The 21,271-nt window shown below is 41.5% G+C and overlaps 1 protein-coding gene across 2 annotated transcripts in view; it reads right to left on the bottom strand.

Moving 5' to 3' along the window:
* IFNGR2 (interferon gamma receptor 2) overlaps nucleotides 1–21,271 on the bottom strand; it is a 77,629-nt gene that overhangs the window by 37,923 nt on the left and 18,435 nt on the right. For both annotated transcript variants that reach the window (XM_069202459.1, XM_069202460.1), the window contains exons 3-4: nucleotides 11,672–11,841; nucleotides 2,942–3,087 (exon numbers count right to left, since the gene is read on the bottom strand). In XM_069202459.1, coding sequence (XP_069058560.1) covers nucleotides 2,942–3,087; nucleotides 11,672–11,841 — 316 coding nt within the window. The remainder of the gene's footprint in view (nucleotides 1–2,941; nucleotides 3,088–11,671; nucleotides 11,842–21,271) is intronic.

Raw genomic sequence — 21,271 nt, 5'->3', positions numbered from 1 at the left:
TTAGTCATCTACTCAAAAACAAAAACACCTAAGAATGTAATTAATCATTACAGATTGTATGCCAACTTTTTACAATATCCTAAACACTTTTATTTAATTGTGGTTTTAGAATACAATAATAATATTCTGTAGTACTTAACAACCAATTCAAATCATTGAAAAAAATATATTTTTAAAGCTTTATGACAAACAATTTCAAACAACATACAACACCTTTTGGTTGTTATTCCATGGGCGAAGCACACTATTGCATTTATCTTTTTCCCCCAAATAATTTTATACAAACGTGCATCTAAAAAAAATGAATGAAAATGTTCTATAAACAATGTAGCCTGAATTATGCTTTGCTGGAAATCACCTGCATGCTACACATGTGCAGCGTTCTACATTTACTTAAGAAAATATGTACCCTGCAGTAGTTTCAATCGCCATGATTAAGCAAATGCTAGTTGAAGGGCATTTGGACATCCATTCTATAGATCAGTTTTGTCCGCCATGCATGGAAAAAAGTTGGGGCAGAAAAAACCCATTCAAAAGATAATACATAAATGGAAAGTCACTGAAGTACACGATATGAGCTAGGGTCTTTCTTGCAAGTTCTGCCATCAGGGCTGGTTCAGTACTGCTTGGCTTGAGACAATAGGTGCTCTGTACTCTCTGTTGGAAGCACTGTAAAATAGTGTCCTTTCATGTCTTAGGGTTTTTGGTTTAAAAAAACTTGGTGTGTGCCATTTGAGAAGCAATCGCAACAAAAGCTTGATGTATTCGCTTTCACATGGCCTCCCATACAAACAGGGATGCCTAAGCAACTGTACCATTTTGAGTTGTAAAGTTCTAAAATATACCAAGCCTTGGTTTTCATCTCTACTATAGCCTACACTAGAGATGTTCTAGAAAATATGTATGCAGTGCAAAAAGGACTACCAGAGAACCAGCAAGGCCATGTCACCCAAAACCCGTTTTCAGTAAAGCCCTTCTGCCACTAACAAAATAGATAACCACTTCCAAAGGGTAATTAGTAAAACCATTTGTGCTGACAAAAGGCTTAATAACACAGTAGGTGAGATTACAGCAGCATACAACGACACCTCCTTCTGCCTCAAATGTACCTCTCAAGACTTCTGAAGGCAGCAAAACTGCTCAGAAGAAATCTGTGTGCTTGGAATCGGATATTTGGTTTCCGGTAATCCAACACTATGTAAGTTGTGGAACAGAATAAACGTGAGTTGTGGGAACGTTACCTGCACCTATAATAACACACTTCCCAATAGAAAATGTATGAGCCTGTGAAAACTTGCTTTGTAACCAAATCCATTAATTTGTTTTTCTCACTAATAGCAAAACTCAAATACAAGTTTTAAGTGATGCCAGATACCTTGCTTTATTTATAGTGGTTATTTTCTAATATTCGCCAAGGCTAAAAATAAGAGTTTTTTTCCAAGAATTCAGAGGCCACTTTTATTGGCACAAAGGTATCTCAATCATGCTCCTGGCGATGTTCCAATGACTCGCCGAGTGTCACAGTCTTACACACAAATTATAAAAAAAAAAAAAAAAGAAACCCAAACTCTATACAAAGATAATAATAAAACACTCTAGAGCAGCAGTTAATAATCGTGTTACTTGTGTGGGCCCCCACTGAATCCTTCCTGGAATACAAAAACATCCACTGAGTCCTTATTGTTAGGTGGGGACCCCAGACCTAAGCAACGTCTATGATCTGAACCGCAAAACAAACACAAGAAAATAAAAACAAGTGAACACCAAACAAATACTCACATATTTAGTTTAATTCACAATCAATTTAGGAAAAGGTTTCCCCTTTTTTAATTTAGCTTCTTTCGCTATAATGTATACATTTTAACATATTCATTTTAATATTATTCAATTCTGAAACAGTTGCAGACCCCTCTAAGTAAGCCTCGCAGACCCCAAGGGGTCGTCGTACTACAGGTTAAGAGCCACTGCTCTAGACTAATGGTGGAATACAGTCTACATAGCCACAATCACCTTTTTTTGTATTTGTTTCCAGCAACTAACGGGGAGAATTACATATACACACACACACAAATATAGATATTTTTGGGGGGTTGGGGACATCATTGTGATGGGTTAAAGACAATTTAAGCATCCCACTATTCAACTGGTAATACTGTTAAAATGTTGCAGGAAGTGGAATGTTACGACGATGGCTGGGTCCTAACCACTTTTCTTTAAAAATACTATCTAGTGCCACACCTCTGCAGGCCACACCTCAGCGCTCCACTCCAGAAGGAGGCAAAAGGTACCAAGAACAACAGTGGGAGTTTCACTCTTAGAATTTACCTTTCACAATCCAAAAGATGTACAGCAGATGAAAAAACATCCTGAAGTCACTCTTAGTAGTTGATGACAAAGGGCCCGATTACGACCTTGGTGGATGGGATACTATGCCACACACATGACGGATATCCCGCCCGCCGTTTTACAAGTTCCATAGGATATAATGGAACTTATAATACGGCGGACAGGATATCCTTCATGTTTGTGACGGAGTATCCCATCCGCCAAGGTCGTAATCAGGCCCAGTCTCTACGTCCACTCCTTGTATCTCTTATAGTGTCCTCAGATGCAAAAGGATGGGCTAAAGAACATTCTAAACGAGGCTTTTTACATGAAAATCAAGCTAGTGCTTGGTTTGAATTTACAATTTTGATTGTGTTTTCACAGCAGATTTTCAGGCTTGTTAGCCCTTAAACGTGTATATTTATAGGAGTTGACTGGAGGGTAAATTTCAACCCATTTAGCGTCCATATAAACATGTTCTGTAAAATACACACCTAGTGGCGAACAAAATGACTGGCATACATCCACATGCCTTTCATTCACTCTTTAAAAAAAGAAAAGAATCATAACGCAACATAGAAAAATGGTTTAAAATATGTTTCAGGGTAGCACTTGCCTTAGTAGCCAACTTATTTTTCCAGTAGCAGAGCTCATACTCCAAATACCAGTCTTCAGGTGTACCCTGGAAAGGCGCAGAATAGCTGATGAAAAGTGACCCATACTCTGGAGTGACATTCAGCGAGCTTACTGGTCCCACAACAGCTAAAATGAAAAAAGAAAAATATCTTAATTGCAGGATTTGAGGTTTTGAATTTACTGTTTTTGCTCCACAGAAAATTAGCAAGTCATAAAAAGTTGAACTCAAGCCCAAGTACTGCAAATATAACCCATGGGAGCTTAGAAGTGGCGTTTCCACGTATTAAGAACTATGTCAAAACTGTTAAAGTTAATTAACTTCATTCTGTACGTCCACACAAGTTCAATTTCTGTTCTTCGGGATCACTAAAATGCTCTTTATATTTATTACACAAGAAACCCAAGGGAGGGCTGGTGTTTTTTGCTGCTTCTGCAACCTCTCTATTCTAAATGAGACACTAAGCGCAGGGGGTTACGCTTTTAGAAAGGTCTATTCATTACGCCTGTTTATGCAGACAATATATTCTTGTTTGAATGGGACCCTGCGACTCACATCACGCCCACGCCCACGCCCACCCCCAATCATCAGTGAAGTAATATGTATGGAGCCCTTTAGGGCCCATTGATAAACTGGCATAAATTAATTATTTCCACTAATGGAGGCCCCTATTCCCCGTTTTTTGGAGTACCCACTGAGATGGTGTGATGACTCCCCTATAAAACTTGGTATTTTCCTTGATAGACAAAAAGATTTGGTGATCGGCCGTAACTACGGGCCCACAATCAATAAGCTTACCACCCAGATAAACAGGCGGATTCGACCAGGCGGATTCGACCACCCAGATAAACAGGTGGATTCGACTGCCTCTATCTATTACAGGACACATCGCCATATTAAAAATGGTGGTGCTCCCATGCTTCCTTTATTTATTCATCAATATCCCGATTGCCATAAACAATTCCTTTTTTTCCACGGTGTGCAGCCTCTCGACGGGTCTAATATGGCAGGCTGCCATCCCTGAATCAAATGGGAGACTCTTACTCTTACCTACACTAAAGGGGGTTTTGGTGTACCAGATTTTCGTCTATATTACATGGCAGCACAGTGCCACTTCTCTAACTACATGGCACCCCCCGGAAGCCAGACTCCCCTATATAAAGCCGAAACGGGATCAGATGGAACAGCTTCTCCTCGATCCTCCCCAAGGGTTCTGTTGGGCATGGTCCAAACTCCGTAGATATTTATGAGCTTACCTCCTGTACTCTCCAGACATTCCTATTAACAACAACCCATGGCTCCCCATGACACTAGAAAAATTAGTGCAACGTACACTCAGACCACTACGGGGGATCTCTTGGATATTGGCAAAACAGGCCTCCACACTTCATTCGGGACAACAGGGACCACTTCCTCAACGGATAACTATATCCGCCTCTGGCTACAGAGCACACTTCTTAGCAGATTACTTACAAAGCCTGAAGAAATCGTCACATTTCTAACCTCCATCATTAGTGATCTCGACTGTGGAGAGCACTAGACTTACCTCTCACCTCTACCATACGTTTAGAGCGGAGACCAGTACACACTATTGCATCATGGGTGATGTGGGAGGAGGATCTGGGCTGCACTATCCCAGAGAAGACATGGTAATACTACCAAAAACGAAATTAGTATCAATACCCGACAAAAAACACTCCACTACAGGTTTCTGTACCAAGCATACACCACTCCTCAGGCTCTTGCTAAACTTGACCCCTCGAATTCCCACAGTTACCATAAGTGTGCTACTGACAATGCTTACTTTGCTCACCTAACCTAGAATTGCACCATTATACAGTCATATTGGCAGGCTATATTTTCCCTCATCTCGAACGTGCTGGAGCATAGCATTGACCCAGACCCTCTCCTAGCACTCCAGGGATAAGTTAAACTAGACTCTGCACACAGGAAGTTTGTAGCCATGGTGCTGCTGCTAGCCAAGGAACGCATCACCAACCTTTGGGGCAGCAGTAGAATACCCACCACAAATGACTGGTTGAAAGATATGATATATTGTGGCACTACTATTGAACTTTATGGATCCCTAAAGCCCCTCCCACGTCCAGACCTAAAGATATCTGGGCCCCCTCTGCATTTATCTGAGGACGACAGATCCAGACGTAATCACTGATACTCCGAGCAGATTCATTTGCACCATGTTTATTAATTGTATCAGTATGCTCTACATGTGGTTATATATGGATGTAATGTATCTCGATTAGTGTTTCATTCTACTCAATTGTAGCACTTTCTTTTTGTTGTAAACTGGAAAAGCAACAAAAACCAAATAATAAAAAAGCAATACAAGAGCCACAAAGTGGCCTTTTGACTACTGCCACTCTTAGGTCATCCAAGACCGAGATGAGGACAGATGTGTAGAGAGAAAACCCGATTGAACGAGGTCAAGCAGATGAAAGAAAAAAAAAAAACAGATAGAATTCTATTGAGATGTTTTCCAAACCTTTAATGGGAAATGGGAAAGTTCACTGGCTTTACAATTTAGAAAGGTAAACCTATCCTATATGCATGCACATTGCTACAAGGGTCAGATGCCTCACCTCTTACCCAGTACCAGCCTTCTCACTTCAGTTGCTCTTGTTCTGAATCTATGCTACCATGATAATGTGATTGTCTCTGTCAAAGAAGATCCCAACATGGCATTGTGCAAATTTAGCTTTGTTTTCTGACAAATTTTAAAATTCCAATAATAAGCAGGAATTTTGACTAGGGTACGGGGTCCACACATTTGCTATCTATGTTCGGAAAACCAAGTAGAAAAGTAACCTGCAGGTCCAAAGTTTACTCTGAAAAGAGAAATGTTTGTGTTGGTGAAAAACAATGGGGCAGGAGCTGAAAGAAACAGAAAATATAAGAGCAAGCATCAACAAGTAGATGCAAGGGCAGATATGAAACTGAAAAAGCAGAAAAAGGGGATCCAAATGCCAAACATGTTTTCATCAAGATGAAGTCATCTTGAGGAATTTTATCACTCACTGCTCTCTTGTGAGAACATAGATCCTCCCAGAACATGTTAGCGGGGGATGGGACTGCGAAGATAAAATTTAAATCCCAGTTTAGAGTTCAGCTGACACAGATCCCAATTATGGATTTCCGCCAGGCCAGCAGTCAGTAAAGTCACCAGTGGCTTTAAAACCAATGGCCAAATCTGTAAGTGAATTTACAAAACTGAGTGATGTCAGAGGCACAGTTTTTTACTCTTTACAAAGAGTACCAGCACTTCTGTGTTCCAATTTAGAGCACTGACTACGACTTAACATTCACCAACACCTGAAGGCACATCAACCACTAAGCTTGGCACTACTTTTCATACCTTTCACATGCTAACCATCTTATTACCTTATATTCCCCTAAAATACTGGCCTCACTACCTTATACTTCTCTCAAATGATGTTTAGACAAAAACTCAGCATTGCAATGTGTTTCAAAATTGCCATAAAGGATGACTGTCAAGGAAATGGAAACAGAAATGACAAAAGCACAACCAAGCCTTTCTAATGATGGCCAGAGTATGATCCCTTGCCAATTGCTATAACCAGAACAAATAAAATAAAATAACATAATGGAGCCTGAGAGGGTTTGCATACATAAACAAGCATTTGCAATGCAATAGGTCTTGCATTTGCTTGAGTTCGAGCTATTGGCATTGTAAATTCATAACTGGACTTTCATATATTCCACGTTCATGTTGAATCAACCAGTCCCAAACAACAAAGTCCAACACGAAGTTTCCATCTACTTGCAAAGTAACACTAAGCTGTTTTTCCTGGACATCGACTTAGGGTGGTTCATTGAACGAACAGCTGCACAGTAAAAAAAAAAAAAAAAAAAAAAAAAAAAAAGTGTTTGTAAGGGACAATTTTCCCACGGATAAAATGCTGTGTAGAACCAGTTGCCTAAACAAGTCTCCTTTTTTCCCCCCACAAGCAGTCCAAGAGTTTGTTTCTGTCCAATACATTGCCTGCGATAAGCAAATGATTACACTGGGATACAGTTGGTGCTTCTGTTTAGCAGTCGGTCAATAAAGTATATATATTTTTTTTTTAAAGAGTAATTCATCAGCTCTTTTAGGTAGACAACTTTTTTAGGGAGCGCCGGTGCAAGTAAAGGAAGAGAATCCAGTCACATTGAAACATAGTTGGCGCAGAGGTCAGGTGAACGAGACCAAGGATGAATGGTTTGCAGTTTCATGTAAGCACAAAACTGCACACTGATGAACGAACAGGAAATATACAGGTATCAGCCAATATTGTATGTACAATTTTTGTTTGGTATGCTTCATTTGCTTGCACGATAAACCTACACCTATAATTACAGTGAATTATGCTAATGTGAGGAAATGTAAAAAAAATAAATATATATATATAAAAAAAAAAATACAATTTTCACATGTAACATTTCACTTGTTAGTGCACAAGGTGCTACCTTGTGCTTGTGTGTGTGTGTGTGTGTGGGGGGGGGGGGGGGGGAGGGGGGGGGGGGAAGAGACAATAAAACAGAAATGGATGTCATTGCAAAGCTACAAAAAAAACCCGGGCCGATTCAAAGCGCCATGGCTGCCATGATCATGAGCGCAAATGAGACACAAAAGGAAAAAGAAGTTCGCTCACAGTCAAACATATCAGCAATTGTACAATTATCTTTATAAAAGGGTCAGTCATGCAAGGTGTTAACAAAATCTCCCCAAGGAGGGACAAATGTAAAGCATTTACCAATGATAAATGATTTTTGAAAAGCAAGGACACTAACGAGTGAAAGTGATGGGCAAAAGGAGGCCCTGGATAAAAGCCCACAATACTTACAACAGGTCAAATCGCTTGTGCGATGGACCTAAAAATGAGGGACTATAAGGTCAGTAACCCTATTTCCCACCTTTAGGATACGGCAAAATCTCAGCAACAGTTTTCCCCTGCTCTTGCAGCCAAAAGTTCCTGAAGGAAGGCCTGTGTAAAATATAGACCCCCTTGTAACGTGAGATCAGATTCACTTCGAGAGTTTGATGGAGCATATAATCTACTCCCAGGTACGTGACAACAAGAATCATTTCACAAAGTAATGTTTTGCATCTGTGAACTAGTTTAAGGACCAGTGGAAGTGAAAGAAGGTGCAAAGCTTTGATTAATGAGGTCCACCCTTTGCCCATTCAAGATTTCTACCGGGACATTTAGAGTTGCCCGGCAAGACGACGAGGTGAAATCATGGCCATTCACATAAACAAGACAATTTGCACATGTACTTGAGTGAGAAATCTAGTGCAAGGCATGGATTTTGTTCACTTGCAGGGTACAAGCTGCCACTAAACGAATCACAGAAATCTGTTTTAAAATGTTCTTCGGTTCCAGAAGTAAAAAAAGAATACCTTTCAACAGGTTACTGTCCAATCTCCAGTTACCGTCTTATGAGACACTGATAACTGGATGACAGAACACTAAACGATGGGGGAAGTCAGTCACTTCCTTGATGCCACCGGAGGAATAAACAGATTTACACGTTCCTCAAATGAAGCCTAGTCAAGGGCACCACCTGAACAAAGGAAGCCAAGAGTCTTCGGGATGTGAAACCACCATGCAGGAGTGGATTTGTGCACCATAACATATTCTTGCACTTCATTCTGGAAAGCTTATATTTCCAAAGGAGATTAAGTTAGTCTTTTAAGCAAGATTAAGTGATCATTGGGACTGGTTCATCATTTGTCACCCTCTTAAATCAAACAAACAAGAGGGTATTTGAGTGGTGGAAAAGATGCCAGATACTGCAAAGTATCTAGTTAACAGTATTTAGTTCTGTAACTCAGAAGATGATTCCAGTCATAATATGGGTGAATAAACCTGAGAGGCAACTGGCACTGATAATATTTTTTTTTCTTACCACAAAGCAAGGTGAGTTTCAATAAGGTTGCCATATTGGTCTACTGAACATTACCCTTTTGACTATCATCACGGCAAAACAACTTTAACTTTTATGCAAATTACCCCATTGTTATGGCTTTCACTAGACAAGGAGGATTTACAAAGCACCAGTAGAGTAGAGTACTTAACCTTTGACAGAAGCGAAAGATATAGGTTTGTTAAGGGAAGAGAAGACTTGCAGAGAATGAAGGGTAGCAAGCTGATCCACTGGCCCAAAACCATGTACAAGTAAGGCTCTTCTCTGCCAGTGTTTTAGCTACAGCAATAAGTTTGCCTTACCTAAATAAGGTCAGCCCTGACGATAAAGTGGGTAGCCTCCAGCCAAGATTTAGATGCATTTCTTCTTTTGTGGGGGTTGAGCAATGATAAAAAGGTAAATAAACCCCTGTAACACATCTTCTATAACTTAATATCTGTTCTCTGGTGTAACAGTCAGGTTATGTGCTTCTGGACTAGACATCTCTAAACTCTAAAGTGAACGGACTTATTAAGATAAAGGGGCTGGGTGGGATTTAGCCAAAGGTTTCATGGAATTTATTGGGAAGCATTAGAGCCTATAAGCCTGTGATTAGTCTACATGACTTAGTCCTATTTGAGAGTGGCTGGCCCAAGTTTATTCCATGCACAGTAGAATCAAGTGTGACAGACTGCAGAAAGATCGCAATGAAAACTTGGCCTTCTATGGTCCTGTAAGAGAAATCTACAGCCATGCCTGGCGAGAGAGCACTCTCAAATATTTGCAAGCAGCATTTTGTGACAATAGTACACTTATGTTTGTAAAAATAAAACCAAAACAAAAAAAGACCCACAAAGTGCGCTCGTTCTTATTTCCTAATATGACAAAGTATCACACTTAACTGTTGAATAGGACAGAATAAGGGGTCCTTGAAAATGCACCACTAAACAGAACCATCAGAAAAGGTGAAGGATGCTTTTATGTACACTCTTAAAGGATCTCCCCCATTAAACTGTATCCACATTTCTCCAATTCGGTATAGAAATGAGTGTCATGAGGCTTGAGCACGAGGCTTTAAATTTAAGAGGGCTCCAGGCTCATAGTGAAAATCTAGTTAAGGAACTGATTATTCGGTGGCGACCTCAGAAAATGCATGAAAGAGACAGGCAAATCTGGTAGGTCAGACTGCCACTGGGAAGGGCCTAGGAATACATGAAAACCCTATTGCAGCTCTGTTGTTTGTATATTTCTTACTGAATTTATGAGTGATTTTATCTATGGGGGGAGAAGAGCACTTTACAAACATCCTACAATGAGCATTAGGGAAAGATGAAGTTAGGTGTGAAGAAAGCTAACCTGGCCTGATTATTTGCAGGCATTTGCTGGATATTTCCCAAAGAGCACATCGAGAAGCATACGTACACCACACAAGTTAAGATTTTATCTGAAGAATCTTCTACTCCTTTGTTCTGAAGCTAGGCATACCGAGCCCCGAGTCTAGATCCCAAGTGTTTCTTACACCACCTACGGAAATGTAATGAGCTTAATGTGCATTTAGAACTAAAGTGTATACATCACACCAGTGCTAACAATGTGACACGAGCAGAATAAATCTGAATCCATCTACGAAGACAATGAAACTGAATCTAAGATTACACTGCGCACACAAAATAAATATTACAAAAGTGACAGAATACAGTAACAAATTAGAGCACATCTTTTACTCGTACACCCAGGCAGCGACAGATATATTGGAGAAAGTGAAAGTGTCACAGGTTGCCATTTCAAGGTCAATAAAATGAATCCACTTAGGTAACTGAAACAAATTATGCAACTAAAAACAAAAGATTATGTGGTGGGCTATACATGAATACCTATGTCTATTATATGGATTCATATCATTGTCTTCAATTAATATACTTCCATCTGCAAGGGCAAAACTTTTCATTCGCTCTGTACTTTCTGCAGAAAACAAAGACTATGGGCATCATACGAGTCTGGCTGTCCGATGACTGCCAGACTCGCAGTGACGGTCGGACCTCCGCAATCCAGGCTGTTTGACCGCAACACTGACATTCGGGCTGCCGTGGACCGCTGTGCCCACCAGGAACATGGTTCCCGATGGGCTAATGGCAGTCAGAATCGTAGTAAGTCACAGCGGAGCTGAACTCAGCACCACAGTGCTGATTACAACTCCTGTTTCTGCCAGTCTTTCTCCACAGAAAGGCTGTCAGAAACAGTGCTGGGAGCCTTGGGGTTGGGTGGGAAGCCCATGGCATGGGCAGTGCAGGATCCCCCCCACCCGCGCACTCTCGGCATGCACACTGTCTGCTGTGCAAACAGTGCACATTCCGAAGGTGCTGATGTGCTACGGTATTGGCCTCGGCTGCCTTAAGAGAGCAGAGACCAATACTGTAGCACTGCTCCTGCCAGTCAGCCCAGCAGGAACACTGTAATACGATGAGGGAGTGGGGTGGGTAGGACCGCCAAAGTCGTAATGAGGCCCTAAGTATGGATAACAAAAATAAATGTGAGGATCTATTTTCCTACATGCTGAGAGTACATATTAAAATACTGTAAGGTAACCTTGGGGCACTTATTTAGGACAAGAACATAGTTAACAACCAGACAATATACTATTCCTCTCATGTAATTGAGGAGTTAGATTGCATCAACAAGCAGGTACGATTAATATATTCAAAGGCACATGCTAGCCAAAAGAGTACAAAGACAGGCTATATTATCTTTATGATAAAAATAATCAACGTATTCAGAAATGATTCTTACTGTCTCTGGTTGCCTGGAACTCGTGTGTTTCTACCCAGTCAGATTTTAGCTGCCCTTGGGTAGCCTGGACTTGAAGCCTAATTCTCCAAGAGAGTGGCACAGCATTGGTGAAGTCACATTGTGTCTTTGTGGCATCTTCACATGTAATTGTATTCCAACTGAGGCGTGATCTGCAACAATACAGTAACATCAATAAATCAGAGAGCCAATGTTTTGATGTACTCTTTTGTGATTTAGCAAATCATGCGGAGACTAGCACCAAACTCTTGCATGTGGTTATATTATACTCCAAGAACAAGATTCATGAGGTGCGCTGGTGCAATTTCAAAATGAAATATTTAACTCAGTCAAACTGCATGCAGTTTTTCTTTGCACACCAACTGCACAGTTAAGCCAATACATTCAGTGCATTTTCTATTACCAGACTGGACTCAACACCCACACTAAATCTTGTTCAGCTTCTTCTGGATGCAGATCATGTCGGGTGGGCAGCCTTGGCTTGTGGACCACTCAGCCAAATAGGTACGTGGAAGTGTATGCAGACAGAGCCAAGGTGCCCTAGATTAAGTATTTGTGGGTGATTAACAACTGGACCACTCACAATTAAGTAGATGTTCCTTGCAGGTGTGTAACAAAGCCATACCATACAGGGCTTGGAATAAAAATTAAAAAAAAGACATTCATCACAGACGCCCAATTCAAACAACAGATGACAAACTTGAAAAAGAGCAAGGACGTACAATCAAGTAGGTAGAAGATAATGGAACTAAAAATGATCCAGGTGGTTCAAGATTAAAAGATGAAGTGACAAACTGAACACCCTTGAAACTGGGAACACAGGGATGTGGAATTCCTATTGCCCGACGCCCGGGACATCTGGTTTGGGGTCAAGGGCAACAAGTTTTTATGTTTACTTTGTCCTTGGGACAAGTAGGCCCAACCCCCTGCAGCACAAACCCTTTGGCTGCCTGTTTACAGAGAGTGGAACTCTCTGCAGTTGACAAATGTGTTTCCAAAAGATAATGCTGTTCGAACTTGTATTTATGGTTCATTATTTGAAAGCCTTCATTATTAGGGTGAGTGCTGTAAATAAATGTTTTAAGGTCACACTTCACTACTGACGTTGGTTCCAGTACAAAAAAAAAAAAAAAGTGTACACACATGTTTGAAAAGTTTAGACTAAGAGGCTAAGAATAATTCTCCCAGAATGCTCTCTGGTTTTATGCAAATGAAGTGTCATTTAATAAAATGTGTTGATGCATGCTAGTATTTCCCAAAAATATTTCTAATGAAAAATCAGTGTAACCATTTTCAACACGATTATGGGAAGCATGAAAATAAACAAACACTGACAAAGCCAACTGATCTGACATATTTTTATAAGTCTTTTAGTTTCATCAATGCGTGTCTTGTTTTGACATGGCTTTTGTAATACTTTATTGTTGTGGGAGCTACCAGGCCCTCAACATTGTAACAAACACTGGCAAAACCCCCCCAAAAGGTTTTTGAACTCTAAAAGCACATGTTGCCACCAGTGGCATAACAAAGGCCCCGCAGCCGCCCTCCAGGGGGCCCCTTCAGCACAGCACCTGCCCTGAGTGAGTCTGGAGAGGGGGCTCCTCCATGTTCTTTGCAAAGGGGCACCCTCCAGTTTCCTTACGTCACTGATTGCCACTGTAGTTCCCGACACTGAACAAAACTACTTTGTGTGGCAATATGCTCCTTGTGGAAGAGCAGAATACGATCACTCACAGTAAAGCCAGCCGAAAGAGAGAGAAATAGAAGTTTAATAAAAACAAAATGTCTTTTTTAACACCAGACCTAATTAGGGACCAAGACCCACATGTAGGTAGCTTTTTGCATGTCGCAAACAGCGACTTTCGCTGTTTGCGACGTGCAAAAAGCACACTGCGATGCACAAGCCCAGTTTTGCGATTCAGTAACCTGGTTACCGAATCACAAAACGGGTTTGCGACTCGCAATTAGTAAGGGGTGTTCCCTTCCTAATTGCGACTAGCAAGGGAAATGTAGGATTGTTTCGTGACCGCGAACGCGGGCGCAAACCAATCGCAGTTTGCACCCATTTCAAATGGGTGCTAACACTTTTGCAAAAGGGAAGGGATCCCCTTGGGACCCCTTCCCCATTGTGAATGTCCCTGCAAACATTTTCTCAGAGCAGGCAGTGGTCCTGCGGACCACTGCCTGCTCTGAAAAAATGAAACGAAAACGTTTAATTTTTCATTTTTGTTATGCATCTCGTTTTCCTTTAAGGAAAACGGGCTGCATTACAAAAAAAAAAAAAAAAAATGCTTTATTGAAAAGCAGTCACAGACATGGTGGTCTGCTGTCTCCAGTAGGCCACCATTCGCGAAGGGGTCGCAAATTGCGACCCACCTCATGATTATTCATGAGGTGGGCATTTGCGAAGCCCTTGCGAATCACAGATGGTGTCAAGGACACCATCCTACATTCGGATTTGCGACTCGCAATTTGCAGGTCACAAATCTGAACCTACCTACATGTGGCCCCAAATTCTTAAAGAAAGTCACAAAAGTGCACCCATGGTATATGTCGTACCCCTGTAAAATATTTGTGAACTGTATTTTAGCATGGGTGAATACGATGTGTAGATTTGCTCATGTGAAAATCTATTGAGCATTTGCAAGTTCATTTTCCCTCCAGCCACTTTCTTCCCAACCCTGGAAGAAGTTCTAATTCTGCCATTGTCAGGAGTAAATGTGCAACCTTTCTTATTATGGGAAAATATTAGAGAGAAGCTGGTAAAAATCTTTAAAACATGCAGGTTAGTAGGTTTGCAGACTTAAAGGCATTCCAGCCCTGGAACTATTGCTTTCTGCTTCCTCCAGCCTAAGTATGCAGATCTGCAGAAAGGTGGCAAAAAAAGGAAATTGCTACAGTAGGGATTGAAACTGCAAGTATTCAAGCCCTACTATGGTAGTAGCCCTGGCATAATCAGAGAGGCTATTAATTGCGGCCATAATTTGTCGCCACACTACATGGCACCAAAGGGACAAGTAGATCTTTTTACAGGACAAGTAGATTTGAGAAGCAACATGTCCCCTGGACAAGTAGATATTTTAATAAATTCCACACCCCTGGAACACATGCCAAATCATGCAAAGAAGAAAATTAGAATATAACTGATCACTGAAGTGAAAGTAGTCTGCATAAACAATAAGGTGTTTGTTTCAAAGATTTAAGGAGACTTGCTGTCCTCGCCCAAATAAAATGTTTTTTTCAGAAATTCAAAGTATACACCAATACTCATCTTGAGGGTAAGTGAAAAGAGGTCAAAATCAGTCTGGTTCATTTGACAGTGCACAACTACGAAAATTATAATTAAATAAAAGAGTGAACAGTGAAACTTTGATTAGAAGGGATGAACATTAAGGAGTTATACAACCCAATCTATGCTCCGCTACACCCTACAGAAGGTGGAAACTGCCACACCATACTGACATATTAAATAGCATGTGTCACCACCTTTCTGAGATACCTTGAAAATTAGCAATTACCACAAGCTAAGAAGTACAATTTTTCTTCACTGATAAGGAAGCAGCAATGCTATTCAAAACGGCCAACAGGAATAAATGGAAACACACACAAAGACAAAGAGAAGGGTGGACGTCTATACTTGCGGTAAACAGGATAAATTAAGACCAAGCAGGAAAATGGGAAAAAAAGGAATGTTCAGAATGTAAGACACCATATAATAGCTACCCCTGTAAAGGAGTGTGTATGAACACTTCAGATTAAGGAAGGTCACTAGCAGAAGGACAGATTAAAAGTAATAAATTAACGATGAAGTGGAAGTGCTAAATTAATTAGATACTCGAAAATCAATAATAATAAAACAAGTTAAGAATATTATTGGCATGCAAACAATAAGTATAATGAGGAAAAAGAGAAAAGGTGGCAAAACTTATTTTTATGGTCCATACAGGATAAAAGTTGTGAGTTTAAATGCATATAGACAATGCCATAAAAAATAAAAAAAATAAAAAAAAATAAAAAAAACACGCACATTTAATTATACTCCAAGATAATTCAAGAATCTCATCTGCCTAATCAGGGATATTAAATTGGTAAATCATAATTGGGTGAGAATAACTAGGATACAATAATATTGTTTGATGGCAAATCCAGAAGAGTCATAATTATGCACGATCCAAATATGAGCTATAATGAAGATCACATCATTTTGCTGGTCATGAACAAAGTCCATCTGAAAAGTAAATATTGAAGGAAAAATGGTGACTGCTTTTATGCCTGAAATAAAGATGATTAGAAATGGCAGGGATATGAAGCACTGCAAAAAAAAAAAAAAAAAAAAAAAAAAAAAAAAAACACCTTACAATTATTATTTATGTTATGAAATCTAACTTTCAAGGAGAAATTATCCACTAAAAGTGCATTTTAAACTGAAGGTTTTTAAAAAATATATATTTCGTTAGTCATCTTATCATTGCCTATAAGACATCAGCCACACAATACATATTACTTGTATTCACCTCAATGACTGCATAACAATGCCCCTCCAATTACAATCTTCCCTCATAATAGTGCCAGTGAACAACTCTTTCCAAGGTCACATCTCAAGCCCAAAATGAGAGTTCCAGGAACCCCATATTGTATTGAGTTTTTGAGACAGCCTTGTGTCTGGTAGAATACTTTTATCATCATTTCACATATGTCCATCTTCATCAAACATTCCTTCATTAGTGAGACCTTGGACAACAGCCAGTGCTTGGCAATGTCCCGCTTTTCCACTAAAAACGAATTCCTTATTAGATTACCCAAACCACGTGGGAATCCCATACCCTACATTTTTCCCAACACGGAGCGTGTGGTGACATGTCAATGAGGAGGTGTATGACCTAGGATAACACGTGTATGATTTTGAACCATTATTTTTGGATGTATGGACAGGACCATCAGACCAGAGAACAAAATAACCAATCCCCTGCTTAGATCTGAGACAGTTTGAGGATACGATGTTCCCCATCTTTCAGAGCTCCTCTGGTGTGTAGTAAATGCCAAGTGTATTGAAACTGGACAAGTTTAAGATTAACTGGCATTGTGAGTAGACAGGTTAGCATCTTTGCCTCACGCCACGTGCTTTCATCCAAAGGTCCTTCGTCAACCTCCCAGGCTTCTCTAACATTTAAGAAGCTACCTAGAGTAATATTTAGTATACATATGTTCGATGGCATGTGTAGCTGCAGATACACATGCTCTGCACAGTCCGCCATCTGGTGTTGGGCTCGGAGCGTTACAAGTTGTTTTTCTTCGAAGAAGTCTTTGAGTCACGAGACCGAGGGACTCCTCCCATTTCGAGTCCATTGCGCATGGGCGTAGACTCCATCTTAGATTGTTTTTTTTCCGCCATCGGGTTCGGACGTGTTCCTTTTCGCTCCGTGTTTCGGGTCGGAAAGTTAGTTAGAATCTCGGGAAAAAAAATCGTTGGTATTGTTTGCGTTCGGTATCGGGTTAGTTAGAACAAATCGACACCGAATTTTGAAGAGCTCCGGTGGCCCTTCGGGGTTTTTTCGATCCCCCATCGGGGCCTGGTCGGCCCGGCCACGTGCGACTTCAAGGCTCATGGAACGGACCCCATTCCGCTTCTGCCCAAAATGCCATAACAAGTACCCGTATACAGATCAGCATCTGGTCTGTAACTTGTGCTTGTCCCCCGAGCACAAGGAGGATACTTGTGAAGCCTGTCGAGCGTTTCGGTCGAAGAAGACGCTGAGAGACCGAAGAGCCAGGAGACTACAAATGGCGTCCACGCCGACAGGTCAAGAACGTTTCGAGGAGGAAGAAGAAGCTTTCTCCATCCGCGAGTTGGATTCTGAAGAACTCGACGCCGAAGAAACACACCAAACCGTGAGTAAGACGTCGAAAATCAAGACTCACGAGAAGTCTACAAAAGCCCAGGGGACGCCACCGCCAACAGGCCATGGCTTAACCCGAAAACTAGGTGACCCATCCAAGGCACCGAAAAAGGGCATGCTAGTGTCGAAGTCATCCAACTCCGGTCGAGATACCGCCACACAGCAACCTCGGAGCCGAGACAGCGGCTCCGAGAAACTTCGGCACAGAGACAGCGGCACCGAAGAATTTCGCCACCGAGACACCACGCCGAAAACAAAGAAGGTTTCTTCGGAGCCTAAAAAGACTTCCGAAAAGGTTTCGGTTCCGAAACAGCCAGCCTCGGAGCCGAAAACTAGTTCCTATACAGAGGAACAAGGATTAACCTCCCAATTACACAGATTTGGAGAGGAGCTCCAAGCTGTAGAGCCTGACTACACGCAAAGAAGGCTTCATATTCATGAGGACACAGGGAAGATAACCACTCTTCCCCCAATCAAAATAAAAAGGAAACTTGCCTTTCAACAAAAGGACAAGCAACCACAAGCAAAGGTGGCAAGGAAAACAACCCCACCACCGTCTCCACCACCATCAATACATGCATCACCAGCAACAACTCCACCACTGATGCACTCACCAGCTCATACCACAATGAGTCAGGATGATCCCGATGCATGGGACCTCTACGATGCTCCAGTGTCTGACAATAGCCCAGACTCTTATCCTACAAAACCGTCACCACCTGAGGACAGTACATCCTATACACAGGTGGTCGCAAGGGCAGCCGAGTTTCACAATGTCTCCTTACATTCGGAACCAATTGAGGATGACTTTCTCTTTAACACCCTATCCTCCACCCATAGCCAGTATCAATGCCTTCCCATGCTCCCAGGAATGCTAAGACATTCAAAAAAATTTTTCAGGATCCAGTTAAAGGCAGAGCCATAACTCCAAGGGTGGAGAAAAAAATCTAAGCCACCGCCCACAGATCCAATATATATCACAACACAACACAACTAACACCGGACTCAGTAGTTGTGGGGGCAGCTCGTAAGAGAGCCAACTCTCATACCTCAGGTGACGCACCACCTCCAGACAAGGAGAGCCGCAAATTTGATGCTGCGGGAAAAAGGGTTGCAGCACAAGCAGCAAATCAGTGGCGTATTGCCAATTCACAAGCACTTTTGGCAAGATACGACAGGGCTCACTGGGATGAAATGCAACATTTCATCGAACACTTACCCAAGGAGTTCCAAAAAAGAGCGCAACAGGTGGTGGAAGAGGGACAAAGTATCTCAAATAATCAGATACGGTCTTCCATGGATGCAGCAGATACAGCTGCAAGGACAATAAACACTGCAGTCACAATACGAAGGCACGCATGGCTCCGCACTTCTGGGTTCAAACCGGAAATCCAGCAGGCTGTGCTCAATATGCCGTTTAATGAACAGCAATTGTTTGGGCCGGAGGTAGACACTGCCATCGAAAAACTCAAAAAGGACACCGATACAGCCAAAGCCATGGGCGCACTCTACTCCCCGCAGAGCAGAGGCACATTTCGGAAAACACCTTTTAGGGGAGGGTTTCGAGGTCAACCCACAGAAACCACAACCTCACAAACAAGGCCTACCTACCAGGGTCAATATCAAAGGGGAGGTTTTCGGGGGCAATTTAGAGGGGGCCAATTCCCAAAGAATAGAGGAAAATTCCAAGGCCCCAAAACCCCTCAAAATAAGCAGTGACTCACAAGTCACACACCCCCATCACATAACACCTGTGGGGGGAAGACTAAGCCAATTTTACAAACTTTGGGAGGAAATAACAACAGACACTTGGGTCTTAGCAATTATCCAGCATGGTTATTGCATAGAATTTCGCCAATTCCCTCCAAACGTCCCACCGAAAACACACAATATGTCAAAACAACATATAGATCTTCTAGGACTAGAAGTTCAAGCATTGCTACAAAAAGACGCAATAGAATTAGTTCCAATTCAACAGAAAAGCACAGGAGTTTACTCACTGTACTTTCTAATACCCAAAAAGGACTAAACTCTGAGACCAATACTAGATCTCAGAACACTAAATACCTACATCAAATCAGACCACTTTCACATGGTCACTTTACAAGACGTAAGCCCACTGCTCAAACAGCAAGACTACATGACAACATTAGATCTAAAAGATGCGTATTTCCATATACCAATACATCCTTCACACAGGAAATACCTAAGGTTCGTATTCCAAGGAATACATTACCAATTCAAAGTGTTGCCATTCGGAATAACAACTGCGCCAAGAGTTTTTACAAAATGCCTGGCAGTAGTAGCTGCACATATCAGAAGGCAGCAAATACATGTGTTCCCGTACTTAGACGACTGGTTAATCAAAACCAACACGCTAAGACAATGTTCACAGCACACAAACTACGTCATACAGACCCTTCACAGGCTAGGTTTCTCGATCAACTACGCGAAGTCATACCTTTTGCCGTGTCAAACACAGCAATACTTAGGAGCGACAATCAACACAGCAAAAGGGATTGCCACTCCAAGTCCACAAAGGGTTCAAACATTTCACAAGGTAATACAGGCCATGTATCCAACACAAAAGATACAAGTCAAAATGGTAATGAAACTCCTAGGCATGATGTCTTCATGCATAGCCATTGTCCCAAACGCAAGATTGCACATGCGGCCCTTACAACAGTGCCTAGCATCAAAATGGTCACAAGCACAGGGTCAACTTCTAGATCTGGTGTTGATAGACCGCCAAACATACATCTCGCTTCTATGGTGGAACAGTACAAATTTAAACCGAGGGCGGCCTTTCCAAGACCCAGTGCCACAATACGTCATAACGACGGATGCTTCCATTACAGGGTGGGGAGCACACCTCAATCAACACAGCATCCAAGGACAACGGGACATACATCAGAGGCAGTTTCACATAAATCACTTAGAACTGTTAGCAGTATTTCTAGCGCTAAAAGCATTTCAACCCATAATAACCCAAAAATACATTCTTGTCAAAACAGACAACATGACAACAATGTATTATCTAAACAAACAAGGAGGGACACACTCGACACAGTTGTGCCTCCTAACACAAAAAATATGGCATTGGGCGATTCACAACCACATTCGCCTAATAGCACAATTTATTCCAGGGATTCAGAACCAGTTGGGAGACAATCTCTCTCGAGATCACCAACAAACCCACGAATGGGAAATTCACCCCCAAATACTAAACAATTACTTTCAAATTTGGGGAATACCTCAAATAGATCTATTTGCAACAAAAGAAAACTCAAAATGCCAAAACTTCGCATCCAGGTACCCACAAGATCAATCCCAAGGCAATGCTCTATGGATGAACTGGTCAGGGATATTTGCGTACGCTTTTCCACCTCTCCCTCTCCTTCCATATCTAGTAAACAGGTTGAGTCAAAACAAACTCAAACTCATACTAATAGCACCAACATGGGCAAGGCAACCTTGGTACACAACACTACTAGACCTTTCAGTAGTACCTCATGTCAAACTACCCAACAGACCAGATCTGTTAACACAACACAAACAACAGATCAGACATCCAAATCCAGCATCATTGAATCTAGCAATTTGGCTCCTGAAATCCTAGAATTCGGGCACTTAGACCTCACACAGGAATGTATGGAGGTCATAAAACAAGCTAGAAAACCTACCA

Source organism: Pleurodeles waltl, chromosome 8 (genome assembly GCF_031143425.1).
Source record: "Pleurodeles waltl isolate 20211129_DDA chromosome 8, aPleWal1.hap1.20221129, whole genome shotgun sequence".
Lineage (NCBI taxonomy): Eukaryota > Metazoa > Chordata > Amphibia > Caudata > Salamandridae > Pleurodeles > Pleurodeles waltl.
This window is presented reverse-complemented; position numbering and strand designations above follow the sequence as displayed.